Source organism: Zingiber officinale, chromosome 9B (genome assembly GCF_018446385.1).
Source record: "Zingiber officinale cultivar Zhangliang chromosome 9B, Zo_v1.1, whole genome shotgun sequence".
Classification (NCBI taxonomy): Eukaryota; Viridiplantae; Streptophyta; class Magnoliopsida; order Zingiberales; family Zingiberaceae; genus Zingiber; species Zingiber officinale.
The window spans coordinates 10,139,362-10,160,110 of NC_056003.1; the positions used below are offsets into that span (position 1 = coordinate 10,139,362).

Below are 20,749 nucleotides of genomic sequence, written 5' to 3' on the forward strand. Positions count from 1 at the left end.
ATCTAATATCTATACAAAATTTGGATTGAGTTAGTCATCCTCAAAATCAATAGCATAATTTAGATATACGTTTCCCAGGAACAGCTTCGATTTTTTGCTGCGAGGCGTTCGATACCATATCCAATTAGCAACATTAAACAATTAGGCGGATCCGGGTCTGGTTAACCAAGCTAGAGTAGACCTGATTCGAGACCATAACCGATTGATCAAACCCGACCCGATAGGCTGCTTTCCTAGCCCGGCGCTCATTAATAGAAGTAATCCTCTTCCTCAAATTAAAAAGACTTTAAACGGCCCTTCTTCTTCGTGTCCACCGCCGTCTCAGATCCAGCTTTCGGCGATGCCTCTCGCCGACCGATCTCTCCTCCCTCGCTTCAACTCATCCGCCTTCGTTCTCCTCTTCTTGATAGCCGCTACTGTTTCCGCCTCGGAGTCCGACCATAAGGTACGCCGTTTTCCTTACTGCTGGATTACCAGCCCGCCGTATCATGATTCAGATTTCTAGCACGTTTGGCGATATCTTTCGTTTATATTTTGTATCCACCATCATTTGATTTGAAAAACCTTTTCTGCGGTGATCGCGTATTTTGGTATCCGTTCGGTGTTGATTGTTCTTTTGGTCTACGTATGGATCTGAACCTGGATTGTTTACCGAGACTTCTTGATTAGGGCTCAATATGGCTTTGGGTTTATTTTTTTGTTTGGATTTAGCCTCGTTTTGGCGATCTATGGTGGTTTTTTCCAAGCTGTAGTAGTTCAGTCAGATACCAGTGGTGGTCTTCTACATGGGGGTCAATCTGAATGAAGTTTCAAGCAATGGAACCGAGGTGAAAAATTGGTACTCCATGAAGCTTTTATAAGTTCATAGTATCTGATTTCCTGAATTTGGAAAGAGTGGTTTTGTCTAATCAGTAAGTTTAAGATCCACTTCGTGGGGCAAGTTTGACTTTATCGATCACCTTCAACTCCGCATGTGCTTGCTTGTCTTACTTAAACCAGGACTGGATCTTAATTCACCAAATCAAATTAATTCCTTCCATAGCTCAATTGTATTCAATGTGAGATTACTAGCTTGAGGGGATAATGCATACAAATCACTTCTATTGCATAGACGGCACAACTCTGATTTCAATTTGTTTTTAGAACTGATTACATTTTTGTTTTGTCGATATTGTTTTTATACCATAGATATAAGAAATATTATTTTTTGTCATTGAGATTTCTTCAGTATTTTGCTATTGTTATCGATATTCTTTCAATAAGTATATATTGCCACTTTTTCTGCTAATTTAAGTATCTTTCAACAAGTCTTTATTTTTATTGCAATTTTCATATGCACCGCCAATTTATTTGCAGTACCAAGCAGAAGACCTAGTTACACTATGGGTAAACAAGGTTGGGCCATATAACAACCCCCAAGAGACATACAACTATTATACTCTTCCATTTTGCCATCCATCTGAGAACCCTGCTCATAAGTGGGGTGGGCTAGGAGAGGTCCTAGGCGGAAATGAACTAATAGACAGCCAGATCCCTATCAAGTTTGAAAGTATGTAGTTTTTCCACACAATCCCTTCCTCTTTTTTCAATTCATGATGGGGCTGAAAATACAGGTTATGAGATGGGGTGCAAAGTTAATGATTTATTTCTTCAATTTGAAAATTGATGTGCAGGAAATATTGGAAAGGGTACCATTTGTATGATTGAACTTGATGCCACAAAAGTTAAGAAATTCGCAGATGCTATAGAGAACTCTTATTGGTTTGAATTTTTCATAGGTATTGACACAGTTGGTTTCACCTATCTGGTACTTCAACAAATATGGGATACCATGTTTTATTTTCTTCCTGCGTGTTCATTTGTTCATCTGGAATTATTTTCTTTTTGTTTTGTTACTTATCCTTAATTTATTTCTTCTCTCTCATTCTCACTTGGAGCTGCATTCTAGATGACTTACCTTTTTGGGGTAAGCTCCTGTCAATTGTTAATGCATTTTATATGTTTTTTTTTAATTTTCATTAATCTTAATTTTCCTTGATATATAAATTTGTACTTTCAGGGTTTGTTGGAGAGACTGACAAGAATAATAAAGATAAACATTACCTGTACACACATAAAAACATTCTCATCCAACACAACACAAATCAAGTAAGTCAACCATCGGCTGTCTCTAAGAGATCAGTAAAAGTTTTTCTTCCTAAGAGACAAGTTTGGTTCCAATTTTTCATGGTCTTTTTTGTTGCAGATTATTCATGTTAATCTCACTCAAGAAAATCCTAAACTTTTGGAACCAGGGAAAAAGTTTGACATGACATATTCAGTCAAATGGGAGCCAATAAATGTAACATTTGCCCGCCGATTTGAGGTTTACTTGGATTACCCATTTTTTGAGCACCAGGTAATGTAGTTATTTGCTTGTCTATATATCATATATTCTTGTACTAGCTCACAATGTGTCTTTCCATATATCCATGTATAATATTAGAGAAAACATCTTAAGTCTCCTGGTGATCATGGTTTTGAAATCTGTTATGCAACCTTTATTGTTCAAGATTACCCATTTTTTTAGCACAAGGTAATTCAGTTATTGCTTGGTTATGTATCATATGCTCTTTTGCTACCTTACAAATGGATCTTTTCTGGACGTCAATGCATTATATTAGAGCCTCTTAAGTTTTCTGCTGATCATATTGAAAAGAATGTTATACAAGCTATCTTGTTCCAGTAATCTGACAGTATATATATTGCATTAAAGCCTTTTTAGTGATAACCATTGATATTTTTTATCCAAAAATTTGTGCCCTCTTTGAGTTGAGATAACAAAAAATTGCTGATTCCACAGATTCACTGGTTCTCTATCTTCAATTCTTTCATGATGGTTATTTTCCTCACTGGCCTCGTATCTATGATATTGATGAGAACTCTCAGAAATGATTATGCAAAATATGCTCGGGAAGATGATGATCTTGAAAGTCTGGTAAGGCTGTGTTTGTTTGACATGCAGATTTCAAATTAGCCGCTCTCATAGTCGATATTGTGATGGGTCGAAGTCATGGTTCTATAGCCAACTTGGATTTTTCTACGAATTGATTTTTGGTCACTCTCAGGAAAGAGACGTTAGTGAAGAATCTGGGTGGAAATTAGTTCATGGGGATGTCTTTCGGCCTACTCAGAATTTGGCTCTTATGTCTGCTCTTGTTGGTATTGGTGCCCAGTTGGCGACACTTGTTCTTCTAGTTATTTTGCTGGCCATTATTGGGACACTATATATTGGGTACACACGGTTTCATTGTTTTTTTATATGCTAAATGGAGTTAATGCAAAGAAAATGAGTAGCTTGATTGTGATTTTATTTCCATGGGATACTTAAAATAGCACTTCACCAGAGGTTATCTGAAGTTCAACTAGTTTATTTTGTTCTTTCATTCCTGTTTAATTCCATTTGACTTTAATTTATTCTTATCAATTAATATTTTATAAGAGAATGATAATTGATCTGATTTAACTCTTCTGTTAGTATGATTATATGGTTGTACTCATCATTCAGGTGACAGTTTTTTAGTGTTCAAGATTGGTGAGAATGGCTGTTTTGTGCCTTCTTTTTGGATTGTATTTCCTTTCTGTATGTCATGTTTGGTTATGTACACAATTCCATCATGACAACATGACAATTTACGGCCATTACATTTTTCTCAACTTTTCTTTGGCGGTGAATTTTGGAGCAAAGCAAGGTCGTTTACATTTCTTTTAAGATCAATATATTTGGAATATTGCTTACCAGTCAACTATGTATTGAAATACATGAAGTGTCATATTCCATTAACCTATAACTTCCAAGTTGATTATTCCTGACTCTGCTGATTCTGTTGGTTTATTGACCAGAATTGTGATAGTTTACTATATTAATATTAGATAGCTTATTGTATGTACATTGTTAATACTCTGACTGAAATAATTCGGACTAGGTTATTGGGTATGGATATTTTCTGAATTCTGTCTTTCATCAATGCGGATCAGTAATTCAGTATAAAATAGAATGATTATGGTTGCTCAATATGAGTTCTGGTTTTAATTTGATATTTACTGTGTTATTTTCTCCTCTAGTCTTTTGCATGTTAATTGTGATTATTTCATCCTACTCAAAAATGTTTTTTGAATTTAAACTAGGCGAGGTGCTATCATAACTACATTCATTGTGTGCTATGCCCTTACTTCATTCATCTCTGGCTATGTCAGTGGTGGACTTTACTCACGCAATGGTGGTACGATTTGCTTTGAAATCCTCTCCTTTTCTTTTGAATATGCATTTTTATGCCTATTAATAGGATTTATTCTGAGAAAAGTTACTACCATGTCATATTAACAAATCTAGACTTTCACAAACACATGGAAGCTACTCTCTTTAGAGAAAAGACTTTCACTATATAATTGTTTCTGAATATTACATCTGTTTCTTTTTGCAGGTAAACACTGGATAAAAGCAATGATTCTCACGGCATCATTGTTTCCCATCATATGCTTTGGGATTAGTTTTATACTTAACACAATTGCTATATTTTATGGATCGTTGGCAGCTATTCCATTTGGGACAATGGTGGTTGTGTTCATCCTATGGGCTTTCATTTCATTTCCTCTTGCACTTTTAGGCACTGTTGTTGGCAGAAACTGGAGTGGTTTGCCAAACAATCCATGCCGTGTGAAAACTATCCCACGTCCTATTCCTGAGAAGAAATGGTATCTAACGCCATCTGTCATCTCACTTATGGGAGGATTGCTTCCGTTTGGCAGTATCTTCATTGAGATGTATTTTGTTTTCACATCATTTTGGAATTATAAGGTAAAGTATGTATGTGCTTGTAACTTTACACAATAATGTTTAAAATTCCTCTCGTTTTAGTAGTTGAAATCATTATTATCGGTTAATGGCAATATTCCCCACTGGTATGTCAAGTAATATTTTGCCACAGGCAATATTTATTTTCATGTATTCCTAGTTTGAAATGTGAAGGGAAGCCTTGGTGCAACTATAAAGTTGTTGCCGTGTGACCTCTAGGTCACAAGTTCAGAGTCTCAAAAACAGCCTCTTGCAAAGTTCGGTAAGGTTGCATACAATAGATTCTTTTCCGGGATCTTGCATTGACGGGAGCTTCATGTGCTGGTTGCCCTTTATTCCTACTTTGAAATGTAAATTTGTAATTGGCATTTTGTCCAGTTCAGATACTTGACGAGACATACCAAATTCTTAGTCTTGGATTAATCATTTTGATTGCCTTGCTTGGACAGGTATATTATGTGTATGGATTCATGCTGCTAGTGTTCTTGATCCTTGTCATTGTTGCCATTTGTGTGACCATAGTGGGCACATATTTCTTGTTAAATGCTGAGAACTATCACTGGCAATGGACTTCTTTCTTTTCTGCTGCATCAACTGCCATCTACGTGTACCTTTACTCCATATACTACTACTACAAGAAGACCAAAATGTTTGGCTTTTTCCAGACTAGTTTCTACTTTGGCTATACTCTAATGTTCTGTTTGGGTTTAGGAATACTTTGTGGTGAGTTCCACCTATTTTCTAATCTTTGTAAACTCCATGATTTATATTCTGTTTCTGAGGAGGATCATCGAATCTATTTTCACAGCATTAAATTCTATTGACGACTTCCAAATTTCAGGTGCTGTGGGCTATCTTGGCTCCACTCTGTTTGTGCGAAGAATCTACAGAAACATTAAATGTGACTAGCTACATGCAGACAGATAGCATATACTATCCAAATTTTGAAATAGTGGAACTTCATGCTGAGTTCTGGATTGTTGACTACATGAAGAAGGATGTGCTAGTCTTTTTTTTTTTTTCCTTTATGTTTTTTTAGCTTACGAGTATAATATTGAAAATACAACTGACACATCTTCTTTACGTATATCAGTGTAATTATGTAAAAGAAGGGCCATCCAGTAGTAAAATCGCTACAAGTGTACCCACAGATGGCAGCTCCTAATTCTGGTACCATTCCGTCCACGTCGTAGAGTTCTTTTTCAACAAGTGCTTGTAATTTATAATGTCTTTTCAAGAAGGCTTGATCGGAACTGGAAAGCCAACCTATCACCTTGCGTATTAGTTCTAGTTACTACGTGATTTGAATGTTTCAATCTGGTTTTTCCTAAATGCCATTCAATCTTTTATCTATGAACTCTGTTTCATCTTTGTACTTAACATTCATTGCGAGCAATTCACGTGGTATATGAATCGGAAATCATTAGCGACAATGCTGGATTTTTTTTTAATGTTTCTGGAGTTATTAATGGTTGTGATGGATCCAAGAATTTAAGCATTAAGGAACAATCAAACGAAGCGTCATTTGATGTGTTTAAAAAAGAAAAAAAATAGTAGAAATGTATGAATAGGAGAATGTCAGAACGGAGGGTGATTTATGCGTAGAATAAGAACGGAGGGTGATTTATGCGTAGAATAAGAAGTGGTATCCTCCATCTATATTGATAGAATCACATAATATTAGGAGTTTACTATGCTATGATTTTTTATCATATAATAATCCTCATAATACTAGGAGTTTACTATGCTATGATTTTTTATCATATAATAATCCGGTAGTTATATAATTAGTTTAGTGTTTAATTTTTTTTAAGAAAAAATTAGTACAATTTATAAATACCAATATAATTCTAAAGAATTATACAATATATTTTGATATTCAATGAAGTTTTGATCGAAATTAAAATTTAGTCGAGTTTAAATAAAATTCTGAAAAAATGTATTTTGTTTTACTTAGGATATTTAAGAATTATATAACATATTTTAAAACTGTAAAAAAAGTGAGCATAAATTGACTAATAATAATTAATGTTTTTTTATTGTTAAAAAAAATAATGATATTGCTAAGCCTAAATGCCTGTGAATAATAATAAGGGTCTGATTTATATTAAATCAATTTAAAATTAATTTTGCATTTTAGTATTTTTAATATTTGTTAAGATAATTACCTTTCCGATAATTTGCACATCAACATTTTCATTTTAGGATTCAATTGAGTTTTGATATATTTGCATATCATTAACTTTAAATTGAATTTTTAATAAGATTCTAAATAATTAATAGAATGAATCATTTTTTAAAAATGATATTTTTTCGCTTCAACGTTTTCTTCATTGTTAGCCTGAGGCTGGAGCTATCAATAAAGATTATCCTGACGTGCGCAGAAAATATTAAATTACGCCAACGTTTCGGAAACTCATACATAATTCAGTTGGTGATCGAATGCAATTTATTTCTTCCAACAGTACTAGACGACTAAAAACTGATAATGAATTTTGCAGCTAAGCACCTATTATTCACTAGGAGAATGCTCCGTTGCAGCAAAAAGCTCTGGTGCTACATTTGAGTCATCGTTAATTATGATCCCCTGAAATGAAAGTTTATATAATTACAAGTGCTATATACATGTATATACATATACTGATCTACATTCACTCTGCATAATTATCACCTTGAATCTTAATTTAGTTGATCATTAAATTTCACTTTAAATGTTCCTGTAACTTTGATCTATGACTATACTTCGTTTTGATGTATTATATTTCTTTGTTACTTGAGGTGACCTGGGTTTGTCAAGAATAACGATATTCTAGGTGCACAACTAACTTAAAACAAATATAATCATCTGTTACGATTGATCTAATTTTAAATTGACGGAGATAGTGAAAATAACATAAATTATGGATTTAGGACACATGTAGTATGACATTTTATAGTGACAAGTGTGTATTTAGATGAAAACCTTTAATAGGGCAAAATGTTACCTCTGGAGGGTCAAATTTGGCACCTAAGTTGCTCAGTTTTGCATGGGCTGCAGCATAATCTTTGAAAAAAACATCTTGATCCTCTGCATAACTCTCAGCGTAGACCTGTGATTGTGTATAGTAAGGTTGGGTTGTTCTGGATCGTTTTAGAGTGGAAATAACATCTTAATTTGTTTACCTTAAACTGTGGGTCTTCAAATAGAGCAGCATCTGTGGGTAGGACCAACAGATCTTCATTTTTCCGTTTTTTGATGTCCTATAAGGATTTTCCAAGTAAAACTCTGTTTAATATCTTATAGCTACTAAGAAGGAATAGAAAATGAACTTACTTTGAAGTAACTATTGTCGAATTTTAACCACAGTACTGTCCATGATTGTCCACCAGGTGCACCAGGTCCAGCTTTCTGTTGTAAAAAATATGAAGACAATTACAGAAAAAATGCACTATCGATATACAAGTTGAGACAAGAACACTGTGCCTAAAAGATCTGTAAATTTTTAAACAAAATTAAACCAGAAATTTGAACATTTTCAAATTTGTAAAATTAGTGTCTTGGCAACATTACTTAGCGGCTGCATAGGAAGTCCAGTTGACACTATATATATCACATAGCAAGGCAAGAAATAAAGCTGGACTGTTTAGGAAAAAATTCTGAAAATTGTGCAATTAAATTTGGACACCTGAGATCAACAACAATTAAGTTTTATTCCACTAGATGGGTAGGCTACATGAATCCCTCTATGCCATTTAACTTTATCTACTACTATATCATTATCTATATTTAAATAAATTTTATCTTGTTTTATCATTATTAACGGATCCCTCTTTTTTATCTTACTATATATCTTATTTTAGAAAACTTAAAAAAAAAGAGAGAACACAACTAATTCAGATATTTTTTTTCAGAAAAATAGATAAGATACCAAGAACAGTTACAATCACATAAATTAAACTCAGCAAAAAAAAAAAAAAATTGAAAAGAGCATATACCATTTTTTATGTAAAAAAGAATGGGTCGATTAAAGAGCTTGAAGAAATTACAATGTATGTTTTCTTGCAAATTAATTACTTTTTCAAAAGAACAAGATAGCCTACAAGCTTAAACTAGAGAGTCAAGCCTTTGGTAATAAAAACAACACAACAAAGTGTACCTGACATTTTAAAATTTCCTCATACCATCTCAAATTCGCAAAAATAAGAGTTTCATAACACAAAGTTACATGATAAATTTTTTTTGACTAAGTTTGCAATTTTTGGAACTGCCTAGACAAAAATAGCCAATGAGTTGATATCAGGATGCTATGAAGACTAGCTTCAACACTCAGTTTTTTCTTTTCATTTCTCTTGATTAGTTAAAAAAACAGGGCAACAGGCAACTTGTTTATGCAAGATAATATATTTTTATTAGGTATCATAAAGTGATTTGAATTCCACGTAGTGGGAAAAAGCTTGGTTGTTGTTGTTGTTGTATCATAAAGTGATTTGAATTGAGAAAATGTTCAAATTCTCAACATTTATTAGCCTTATATATAGTTTAATTGGAGCTTGAGTTGGAAAAGAAAGGGTATTCTACTCTAGAAAATTTAATGTTTTATTTATATGGTTTAATGATATAAAACAAACAGATGACTTACTGTATACTTAGTTTCTGCTTTTCCCCAGCCACTGCGTTCTGGTCTGGATCTACCAAGCGTATGTGCACCAGACAAGGCAACAATCTCCTAAATCAAGGAAACAGAGGATTTTAGGCAAAGTTATATTAACTATGAAATCATATTTAGTTGAAAACATTATGACAAAACCTTATCATCCAAGCCCATTCTGTAGAATACACTCCGTAAATGATCAGCAGGTGAAGGAGGACCAGCATCTGATAAAAAAAATAGAAGTGGAATAAGTGAGAAAACAAATATCCAACAGGGACAGAGAAGGATTGTAATACAAATTTTCACAGACGAGGAGACATGCCAGTCTCATTTGAAAGCACCTATGGAAAATCAAATATGTTATTATCAATTTATGCAAAGTGATTGCGCTAAAAGAAAACTAATGATCTCACTCCAAGTGACCTCAGTTTAGAGGAGCCAACTCCTGGTTGGACCTACAACACTCAACTCTCCTTTCAATGGCAAAGCAATCGGCACCTTCAAGGGACATTAGCTAATGGAACCTTCGTGGGCAAGTGGCCCTTTGACCAACAAGATCCATGACTAGTGGGCACCCACTAAGGAGAGAGATCTCCTGGTGCAGAACACATAAATATGATGGACAACCTCACATTTAGTGTGATCTATTGAGTTACATCAAATGCCATGGCTAAACAAGGATGAAGTGGTGTTTCTTCACATGTCGTGCCATGAGACTTGCTATGCCAGCCATCCGAAGAGAGAGCAATGAAGCCAAACCATCAGATCCTATGAAAAAGCAAGCAAAATTCCAGTAGGTAATGTCTCTACTACACATGACTAAGATTCCTTACCTCCCTACATGGTTGACATTAACTATAGAATGCCATCATTAGGCCCTCACCCACAATTGATTTTGTGGGTAAAGAGGGAGTTGGATCACATCCTCTCAAATGCAATCCTTTCAATTGATTTGCAACTCAACTGAACTGCTTTCTCATCAAATTACTAAGACCAAACAAACCAAAACACTCCTCAAACTAAACCATTAACATTGGTGCTAGGAGAGTCTCACTGAGTCACTACTAATATAGAACCTAGTGAAGCAGAGGATGAACAATGAACGTATCATTCACAAATCATGAACAACCCTCGATGGCTAGGGCTTCAATAAAAATTATGTCCTACCCTCATAGAACTACCCTCTTATTTAATATGATCCACATTGTTGCATTAAATGCTCTTGTCAAAGGAGTGCAACGTTGTATCCCTACCTGTACACCAAGGTATGGGTTTGGCCACAACCTCTAAAGAGGAAGAAGTGGGGCCATATTCACTATAAGCAGCCAAGTAACATATCAAGCCAAAAGTAATGTCTCTAATACATGTCTAAGCTTTCTAGTCAGTTTCATTTGACCGCTGAGTGCTATCACTAGTTCCCTACCTACTATTGATTCTATAGGTCGAGTGGCAATCGAACCACATCACTTTAGTCTCAATACTTTAGTCAAGTGTGTTGAACAACTTGAGTGAACTAGTTTCTCAGTTGGTCATCAAAGCCTCATTTAATCACTAAGGCAAACCAAACCAAACCACCCCGAAACCTAGTACATCTAAACATCAACTATACGATTGGTGTTGTGTCTAAAGAATGTTTACATATCTCCACAATGACATGATATTGTCCACTCTAAGTCTAAGCCCTCATAATTTTGTTCTTGGGCTCTATCCAAAAGGCCTCATGCCAATGGAGATATCTTATATCCTTTTAAACCCATGATTCTTTCCAAACCTTTGATTGAATCCCAACAATCTTTCCCTCAAACGAAAGACCATCATTATTCTCATAGTCTGGACCTCCCCGCGAGCATCCGATCACTCTTGAGCTACTCCGGGCCTTCCCCGTAAGCATCCGATCACCATGACCCGCTCTGGGCCTCCCCACGAGCATCCGGTCACTCTTGACATGCTCCGGACCTCCCCGCGAGCATTCGGTCATTCTTGACTTGCTCCGGGCTCTCGCAACTTTGTTCAAGGCCACCCCACATGGCATTTGGTCTGGACCATGACTGATACCATTTGTTGTGTCCAAAAGATGTTCACATATCTCCACAATGACAAGATATTATCCACTCTAGACCTAAGCCCTCATGATTTTACTCTTGGGCTCTACGCAAAATGTCTCATGCCAATGGAGATATCTTACATCCTTTTAAATCCATGATCTTTTCCAAACCTTTCCAACGTGAGACTTTGATTGAGAGATGTGGTGTTTGATGAAAAGGAAATACTCAAGAAGAAGGAAAGGAAACACAACAAAACAACATGGAGAAAGATGTTGTGCAGGTGGAACTAGAGACTCATGACTCCAATGATTCTAACTCTCAGAGCACACGGAGCATCGCACTATAGCGGATGGTAGATCGAGATGAGTCGTAAAACCACCACCATATACGGATTCGAAGACTTGGTATCTTATGCGCTTATCACTAGTAGAGGAAACTCTACATCTTTCCAGGAAGCGATACGCATCTCTGAAAAAGACAAGTGGACGGGTGCTATGTCGGAGGAGAAATTTTGTTGAGAAGAATCAAACGTGGGATCTAGTAGAACTTCCTGAAGGAAAGAGAGCTATATATTCAAGAAGAAAGAAACAATGTGAGAGGGACAAGAATTCAAGGCTCAATTGGTAGCAAAGGGGTATTCACAGAGAAAGGGAATTGACTATGAAGAAATTTTCTCTCCAGTAGTAAGACATACATCAATTAGAGCGGTGTTGGCTTTGGTATTACATCATGATTTGCAGCTAGAGCAAATGGATGTGAAGACATTTCTTCATGAAAATTTTGAGGAGCAGATTTTTATGTTACAACATGAGGGATTTAGTCAGTCCGGACAAGAGCAGTTGGTTTGCAAGTTGAAGAAATAACTCTATGAATTGAAACAATCTCCTAGACAATAGCACAAATGTTTTGATTCATACATAATTCAAAACGGATATAGGAGATGTGAGTATGATTGCTGCATATATGTGAAGAGCTTTGAAGATGAACCACTGATTTTCTTACTACTATACGTAGATGACATGTTCATTATTGCGAAGAAGATGAAAGACGTCGATAAATTGAAGAAGCTACTGAGCAAGGAACTTGACATGAAAGATTTGGGAGAGGCCAAAAAGATTCTTGGAATGGAGATTCACAGCTGCAAGGAGATTATAGTTGTCTCAACGTAGCTATGTAGAGAAGGTGTTGAATAGGTTTAACATGAAAAATACAAAGTTAGTGAGTGCGCCAAGTTATTCAGTACATAATGTCCAAAGACGGATGACGAGATCCAAGAGATGTTAAAGGTTCCTTATGACGGTGCAGTTGGTTGTCTGATGCATGCCATGATTTACACAAGACCAGAGCAAATTTCTCTCAAATCCTAGTCAGCCACATTGAGATGCAATAAAGTGGATTTTAAGATACTTGAGAAATACAACTGATTATGACATCATGTTCAGTAGACAACCGGAAGATCCTTCAGTTGCTGGGTATGTAGCAGGAGATTTAGATGATAGGATATCTACTACAGGATACATGTTCACTATGACAAGAGGGCCTATCTGTTGGAAATCTATGACACAATCTATTGTTGCATTGCCTACTACGGAATCGGAGTACATGACAACAGCTGAGGCAGCGAAGGAAGCTTTATTTATGGCTTACAGGGTTGGTCAGAGAATTAGGCGTTCAGTAAGATGGAGTCAAGTTATTATGTGATAGTCAGAGTGATATCTATTTAGGGAAAAATCAGGTGTATTATGGGAGAACCAAGCATATTGATGTGAGGTTTCACAAGATCAAAGAGTTGATTGCTTTTGAGGAAATTCAACTTGAGTAGGTTCACACTGCAAACATGCTGACAAAGCCAGTGACCACAGAGAAGTTCAAGTATTGCTTGAACTTGATCCATATCTCTAGATGCTAAAGAAAGGAAGCCCAGACCCAGAGATCCAAGTGGAGTTTTGTTCAGATACTCGTGTTCTACAAAGGGATGAATATTCGCCAAGGTGGAGATTGTTGACGGGTGACTCATATTTAGATGAAGGCCAATGCAATGGTGTCATCAAAGAAAAATCTGTTAAGGTTTTTCCGTAATAAAATTCTGTTACAATTTTTCATAACAGAATTCTGTTGCGGTTTTTCATAACAAAATTCTGTTGCGGTTTTTCATAACAGAATTCTGTTGCGATTTTTCATAACAGAATTCTGCTGCGGTTTTTCATAACAAAATTTTGTTGCGATTTTTCATAACAGAATTCTGTTGCGATTTTTCATAACAGAATTTTGCTGCGGTTTTTCATAACAAAATTTTGTTGCGATTTTTCATAACAGAATTCTATTGCGTTTTTTTATAACAGAATTCCGTTACGATTTTATTTGGTCTGGGGTTAGGCACTGTTTATAGGGATCATTGTAAACCTATTGGATTATGAGAATCATTGAATATGATTCTCTTCTGTAGAAAGAATTCTAATAAAACTTCGGTTATTTTTTGGAGTAGGCACACCGTCAAACCACGGTAACTCTTCTTCTCTTCTTCTGCTTCCTTGTGTTTGCTCCTTTTTGTGCGTTTTTGTCTCATTGCTCCGCGTGATTTCTTTCTCTCTTTCTCATTTTTTGCGTTAGAGGTTGAGAGTTGTACCCCCCACTTTGTGCAACAATGGGTATCACAACCATGGTCCTAACCAGATGCCATGTGGGGCAGCCTTGAACGAAGTTGTGGGAGGCCTGGAGCAGATCAAGGTGACGGGATGCAGATATTTACGGGGAAGGCGTGGAGAGGGTCAGGGTGACCGGCTGCTTGTAAGAGGCCCGGAGTAAGTCAAGGGTAACCAAATGCTTGCAAGGAGGCCCGGAGCAAGTCAGGGTGACCGGATGCTCGCGGGGAGGAGGCCTGGAGCAGGTTAAGGTGACCGGATATTCATGGGGAGGACCGGAGCAGGTCAGGTTGATCAGATGCTGGCGAGGAGGCTCAGAGTAAGTCAGGGTGACCGGATGCTCACAGGAAGGCCCGAAGCATGTCAAGAGTAATCAGATGCTCGCGAGGAAGCCTTCAACGGGTCACCCGGTCAGGGTGACTGAATATTAAGGGGTGTGGAGTAGGTCAGGGTGACCGGATGCTTGCGGGGAAGGACTACAACAGGTCAATGCTCGCGGGAAACCCCGGAATGGGACAGGATGACCGGATGCTCTTGGGGAGGCTCGGAGCAAGTCAGGGTGATCGGATGCTCACGGGAAGACCCGGAGCGGGTCAGGGTGACCGGATGCTTGTGGGGAGGCCTGAAGCGGGTCAAGGTGATCAGATGATTACAGGAGGCTCGAAGCAAATCAAGAGTGACCGGATACTTGCGGGGAAGGCCCAGAGTAGATTAAGAGTGATCGGATGCTCGCGGGGAGGCCTAGATCATGAAAGTAATGATAATCCTTCGTTTGAGAGAAGGATTATTGTGATTCAATAAAAGTCCCACATCAGAAAGATTTGGAAAAAATCATGAATTTAAAATGATGTAAGATATCTTCATTGTCATGAGGCCTTTTAGATAGAGCCCAAAAGCAAAACCATGAGGGCTTAGGCCTAAAGTGGACAATATCATGTCATTGTAGAGATGTGTGAATATCCTTTTGACATAACAATTGATAATAAAACTCTAACTCTAACTGGTGTAGGTGTATGCCAATTTTTCAGAATTCATTAAAGAAAACACCAATATCATTTTAAACAAGCTAACATTCTTGTAATTTTGTATCCCACCCTTACATCGATCATTTCAATATGAATTTGAAATTTTTCTAAATCAATTCCAATTATTATCATTCCCTATAAATCTCCTTTGATAAAGTCAAATATTGCATATATAAAAACTTCTAAACACTTCAAAACATCAAATGTTCAAGAGTTCAATTCTATAGATGTTTTATCATAAGCAAACTCAGAGAATAATGTCATATATTGCATGAATAAAAAATGAAACATTTCAAAACATCTGAGACCTTATTTGTTTAAGAATATTTTCTCTTTTTTGTTGCTTTAGAACATGGGAGTGATAACTACTTTTGTGCATATGAACAAAAAAAACACATTTCAACACACAAAAAGAGGATAATATTTCACTCAAAATCTTGTCATGGTGAGTATTATATGCAAAGATCAATTGAGAAATAAGTTGCTTGCTATCAGCAAGTTTGCATGGGTCTCTAACCAGGAAGTCTTCCTTCGTCAGGGCATTGTTCAGGTCCAGAGACATCAACCCTTCCATACTTCATAGGGATATGAGGACCACCAGACTCCTGAGAATCAAAGAGTCAATCAATATTAGTTCTAATAGTTCTCCAGCAAAAAGTATAAAACACAAGTTGGTTGTAAAAGAATTCTAAGTTTTGGAGGAACTAAGTCAGAAAATAAAAAAGACCAACCTCAACGGCTGTAGCACTGGCTAATTGAAACAAATCTGCAAATGTAATGGCTAGATACTTTTCCTTGATAGGCTGAAGAAGCTTTAGAGCATTTACAAGACCTGCAGTACGAAGTCAGTAACCATCATATTCAACAAAGATCTAGAATTTTTGTTTAATAACTTCAGTACCAGCATTGGCAGAATGCTTCAACTCTATTTCAAACCGCAAGCTACCATTAGCCCCCCCACATTGTGGCCACTCCTCAATGTTCTTGTCATATGTGCCAGCATCATGCCATCCTAGACGTACCTGTAGACCATAAAATCATGGCATTGTACCTTGATTCAGCCTAATGCATCTACCATAATAAAGAGCAATGCACCATTGACGCATGAGGTTCTAACCACAGATACTATTAAAAACATTGTCACTAAAACCATTCAGTAACAAACCAGTGAAAAATGATTATTTTTACATGATGGAAAAATTTATCATAAAATGTTGACACTATTATATCATTTAGTGATTATACTAAATAGATTGTTATTAATGATAGAAAAGTGACTAATGTCACATTCAATAATGAATCAAATTAAAACTATCATTAATAGTTTTAGCCACAGGAGGTAGACCAACAAATCTAATAATAAAATTACTGTCATCAAAATTTCTAGTGCCAAATTCTTAAATATTGGGGGTTTCTTTTTATTAATACACACTTTTCTTGTAGTAATTTGTTGTTACATTTTCAGGCTAGCGTGCATTTGCCTACAGAAACACACAATATATTACCTTAAAAATTGTAAATTAGATGGAAAAGCAACTGTATTAGTATTGTTAATGAAAACTTTAATAATAAGAGAAATTGTTCACACATCTATCATATTTCATAGCACCAAGACTTCTTTCATATTTTCACAACATAAAGGAACCATCAAAACAAATGGAGGTGAAAGAAGAAAATATGATTTTTTAATTACAACTAGATTAGGAATTTATCTGAACTTATTTTTCAATGGGTCTTCAGAGGAGGCGCATACAGCTGAACTTATTTTTGAGTATGTTGACAAGTGTGTTGAATAAGTAGGAGCTCAGAATATTATTCAGATTGTAACAGACAATGCCACCAACAATATGGCTGCAGCTAAATTGATGAGAGAAAAACGACCCGGGATCTTTTGGAGTTCATGTGCAACTCACACTATTAATCTCATACTTGAAAGTATTGGCAAACTTCCACGATATAAAAAGGTGATTGAGCAATCCAAGGCTTTTACCATTTTCATCTATGCTCACCATAAGACTTTATCATTGATGAGAAGTTTCACGAAGAAGAGAGACATAGTCCGACCAGGAGTTACCAGGTTTGCATCAAATTTCCTCACATTGCAAAGTTTGATTGAAAAAAAAAGCTAGTTTAAGAGCCATGTTTACAAGTGATATGTGGGAGAAATGTAAATGGTCAAAAACAAACAAAGGAAAATTGGCTTACTCTACAGTGATGAGCATGAGTTTTTGGAATGGTGTGACACTTTGTTTGAAAATATTGGCTCCTTTGCTAAGAGTTCTTCGATTGGTAGATGGAGATAGAAAGCCATCGATGGGGTTTCTACATGGGGAGCTTCTTCAAGCTAAAGAAGATATCAAGGTGGCTCTGAATAACGTGGAATCAAATTATCAGCCTATCATAGTCATTATTGAGTCAAAAATGAAGGATAGACTTGATACATCATTGCATACCACTGCTTTTTTGTTGAATCTTTATTTTTACTACAAAGATAGTTCTATTGCTCTTTATGAGGAGGTCGCAATGGGGATTTTTGAATGCATGGAAACTTTGCATGCCAATGAGTTAGATCTACAAGATACAATTATTAACAAGGAATTTCCAAAATATAGAAATAAGACTGGGTTGTTTGGAAAAACATTGGCAGCAAAAGCATGTGAAAAAAATGATGATACATTTGATCCATGTGCATGGTGGAGTACATACGGTGCTCACACACCTAACTTGCTAAGGGTGGCATTGAGGATACTTTCATTAACTACAAGTTCATCTGGGTGTGAAAGAAATTGGAGTACATTTGAAGGAGTAAGTTTTAAACTTTTAGTCTACTCTTTAATTAAATTAGTTATAATTTTTAATGTCTACTCTATATTCAGGTACTAACTATAATATTTACTTTCTCTGTTTTTTTTTTAGATTCATACAAAAAAAAGAAATAGGTTGGATGCCAACATGTTGAACAATCTAGTATTTGTCCAATTTAATGCTAGATTGTTGAACAAACAAAAAAGAGAAAAAGAAAGAAATGTTGATGTCCTTCTTGCAAAAGATGCTTCAAATGCACAAGGTTGGATTGTGGACGGTGGGGAAGATGATGAAGTTGAACTAGGTTCTGGGCTCACTTGGCAAATGGTTGATGAAGCAAGTGGAGCGGATGAAAATCTACAACCCCGAAGAAGCTCTAGAGTGAGAGAACTTCATGAAGATGATTTTGAATCTGAAGAAGAAGACGAGGATCACAATAATGATATTGAGTTTGTGTCCGATGAAGAACAAGTTATTGAAAATTATGGAGAAGAGGAAGCAGAATAAATACGAGTTTATGAGATATTATTAGTTGTGTAATTTTGAACTCATTTTGTTAAGACATGATTTATGTTATTTAACAATTATATTTTGCTTAGTGGTTACTGGTTACTGATTCACAATGCATTGTAATCTTGAATTGAACTATTGCTACTATTTTCCAATGTTCTACTGTTTGCTATATGATTATGATAACTTACTGCATGTTCTATTGTTTAACTGTTTTTTTTAACTCATATTTACTAAGTCTAGTATATTTTCTTTGCACAAAACTATTAATTTTCTTTTATAGTTTTTCATTTTTTGGTATTGGAAAGTATGTATTTATTTCAGCATACATAGTTAGATCTCCATTGCTATGAAATTGTTTAAGACAACATTTAGATTTGTATATGACATTATCCACAGTCCACATGAAACAAGGAATACCGAGGAATCCGCCTAGCGCCGCCTAGTCCCCGCCTAGGCGGCCTAGGCGCTAGGCGCTGGTCCGCCGCCCGACTAGCGCCTAGCGAATTTTAGAACCTTGATAAATTTCAAGAGGATCGTTGATTACTAAAAGTTATGCTTCTAAGAATCCAATACTCCATGCCGTGGTAACTGTCATTTCTGCCTGACTGCATTTTATAATGACAAAAGTTTGAACTAAAGATTATTCTTTGCTTCAGTTTATATTAATGGGCCATCATTCTCAAGACACCAAAAGAACAGTTAGAACTAGTAATCTTAGACATGACCTGATAATACAATCCAACTCAACGCAAAACACGATTAACAAAGACAACCCAAAATGACACGACACAATCCAAATATATAAACAATTTATATGAATTAACTTGGTTGTGGATATAAATTATTTTAAAAAATATTAATAACTTTGTCATATAACTTAACTATACTAACATGATACAACAAATTGCCACTCCTAACCTCTAAGACAGTAACGTAGAGCCTCTAGATATTCTATTTTCCATCTGACATATGGATTCCGTCTTGCCTTCGGAAGTCTCTGTTTGCTCAGTGAACTATCTCAAGGATCCACTTCCTGGATTCCAACCTCACTTTGACTTCAGAAATTGCAACCTAATTCACGGGGCTTAATGGGTATGATCATGTTTTAATTTTATATTTAGGTGTTTAGCACTTATCTTCAAAACACATCGCAAAAACTTGGAAACCGGATCTAACAAACAATACAGAGTACTACAATATAACGAACTAGAATACCAGAATAGGATGACAAAAGGTTGTCTTGAGAAGCTCCTTAATGTCCTCCCTAGCGGCCCTCAGTTGATCCGGATATGAAGCCGCGCAAACGACCGACGTACCCCGGTGTGAGTTGATCGCTGACCTCTGGAAAATACATCAGATCGACGGCACATAACTCGAAAATCAAAACACCGTTCCTATTCCTTGCGATCGGAGCTCAGAAGTAAGAGAGCATACCTGAAAACGAAGTGGGGAATGAGCAGAACCGAGAAAGGGAGAGGATCGGAAGGAGGGGAAGGAGCGGCGGAGGCGAGGGGAGGGAAGGTTAGAAGCCGCGGCGGCGTAAGGCAGGGCCGCTCGCTGGGAATCGGCGGGGAAGAGGCCGAAGGAGGAAGAGGGAGCACAGAGCTGCTTCGCCATCGCCGGGATCCCAATCCAAATAGATCGATCACCGGAGCTCGAGGCTACTCTGGCGCTTCGGGTCGTGGGGAGAGAGGGCACACCAGTGTTGACCACCGTCTTATTTTATTTTTGAACTTGAGTGGGGCCGAGAGAAGGAGCAATTGGAGATCGCCACGCGTCATTCAACAAGGTCTTTGATTCCACTCCGACGGGCGTTTCACACTGCAGCCACTTACCTAGTGCCGTCGGGCGCAAGGAATGGTAAATGATAAGGGTGAAAATAGGGGTGGCAATTCGGTTCGGGTTCGGGTTCGGGTTGACAGGTTCGGATTGGTAGGTTGGCGGGTTGGCAAATGACAACCTGAACCCGACCTGATTATTAATTCGGGTCAAAATATTCAACTTGAACCTGATCTGTTTATTTGCACTTGACCCGAACCCGACCCGAACCCGACCCGTTTGACCTGTTTAACCCGTTTAACCCGTTTGACCTGTTTAACCCGTTCGACCTGTTTAACCCGTTTAACCTGTTTGACCCATTTGACCCGAATCTGACCTAAATTCATTAAATAAATTTTGTATATTAAATTAAAAATTAAAAATAACATTTATCTATACAAATTGAAAATTCATATTATAAATGATAAGTCATACC

The 20,749-nt window shown here is 36.6% G+C and overlaps 2 protein-coding genes across 2 annotated transcripts; one reads left to right on the forward strand and one right to left on the reverse strand.

The window, feature by feature from the left end:
* The first annotated feature begins 278 nt into the window (after positions 1-278).
* On the forward strand, positions 279-6,191 carry LOC122023813 (transmembrane 9 superfamily member 1-like). Its single transcript, XM_042582177.1, has 12 exons — positions 279-445; positions 1,357-1,549; positions 1,674-1,778; positions 1,949-1,966; positions 2,060-2,148; positions 2,246-2,398; positions 2,843-2,977; positions 3,108-3,274; positions 4,168-4,262; positions 4,464-4,837; positions 5,284-5,557; positions 5,676-6,191. The coding sequence occupies exons 1-12, from the start codon at positions 341-343 to the stop codon at positions 5,741-5,743; spliced, it is 1,776 nt and encodes a 591-aa protein (XP_042438111.1). The 5' UTR covers positions 279-340; the 3' UTR covers positions 5,744-6,191.
* Positions 6,192-7,211: 1,020 nt separating this feature from the next.
* On the reverse strand, positions 7,212-20,193 carry LOC122024395 (probable L-ascorbate peroxidase 6, chloroplastic/mitochondrial). Its single transcript, XM_042583019.1, has 11 exons — positions 19,930-20,193; positions 19,711-19,836; positions 16,079-16,199; positions 15,909-16,009; positions 15,695-15,782; positions 9,622-9,689; positions 9,454-9,540; positions 8,148-8,222; positions 7,997-8,074; positions 7,819-7,923; positions 7,212-7,421 (listed from the first exon to the last, which is right to left on the reverse strand). The coding sequence occupies exons 1-11, from the start codon at positions 20,110-20,112 to the stop codon at positions 7,347-7,349; spliced, it is 1,107 nt and encodes a 368-aa protein (XP_042438953.1). The 5' UTR covers positions 20,113-20,193; the 3' UTR covers positions 7,212-7,346.
* Between the last annotated feature and the right edge of the window lie 556 nt (positions 20,194-20,749).

Bases quoted from the DNA above. Each gene is read 5' to 3' on its own strand.
- LOC122023813 (XM_042582177.1), top strand. From the start codon at position 341: ATGCCTCTCGCCGACCGATCTCTCCTCCCTCGCTTCAACTCATCCGCC. The intron at 1,550-1,673 runs GTATGTAGTTTT...ATTGATGTGCAG, and splicing joins GATCCCTATCAAGTTTGAAA to GAAATATTGGAAAGGGTACC. The intron at 4,263-4,463 runs GTACGATTTGCT...TTCTTTTTGCAG, and splicing joins ACTTTACTCACGCAATGGTG to GTAAACACTGGATAAAAGCA.
- LOC122024395 (XM_042583019.1), bottom strand. From the start codon at position 20,112: ATGGCGAAGCAGCTCTGTGCTCCCTCTTCCTCCTTCGGCCTCTTCCCC. The intron at 16,010-16,078 runs GTACTGAAGTTA...TTCGTACTGCAG, and splicing joins GAAGCATTCTGCCAATGCTG to GTCTTGTAAATGCTCTAAAG. The intron at 7,422-7,818 runs GTAACATTTTGC...CTTTCATTTCAG, and splicing joins CCAAATTTGACCCTCCAGAG to GGGATCATAATTAACGATGA.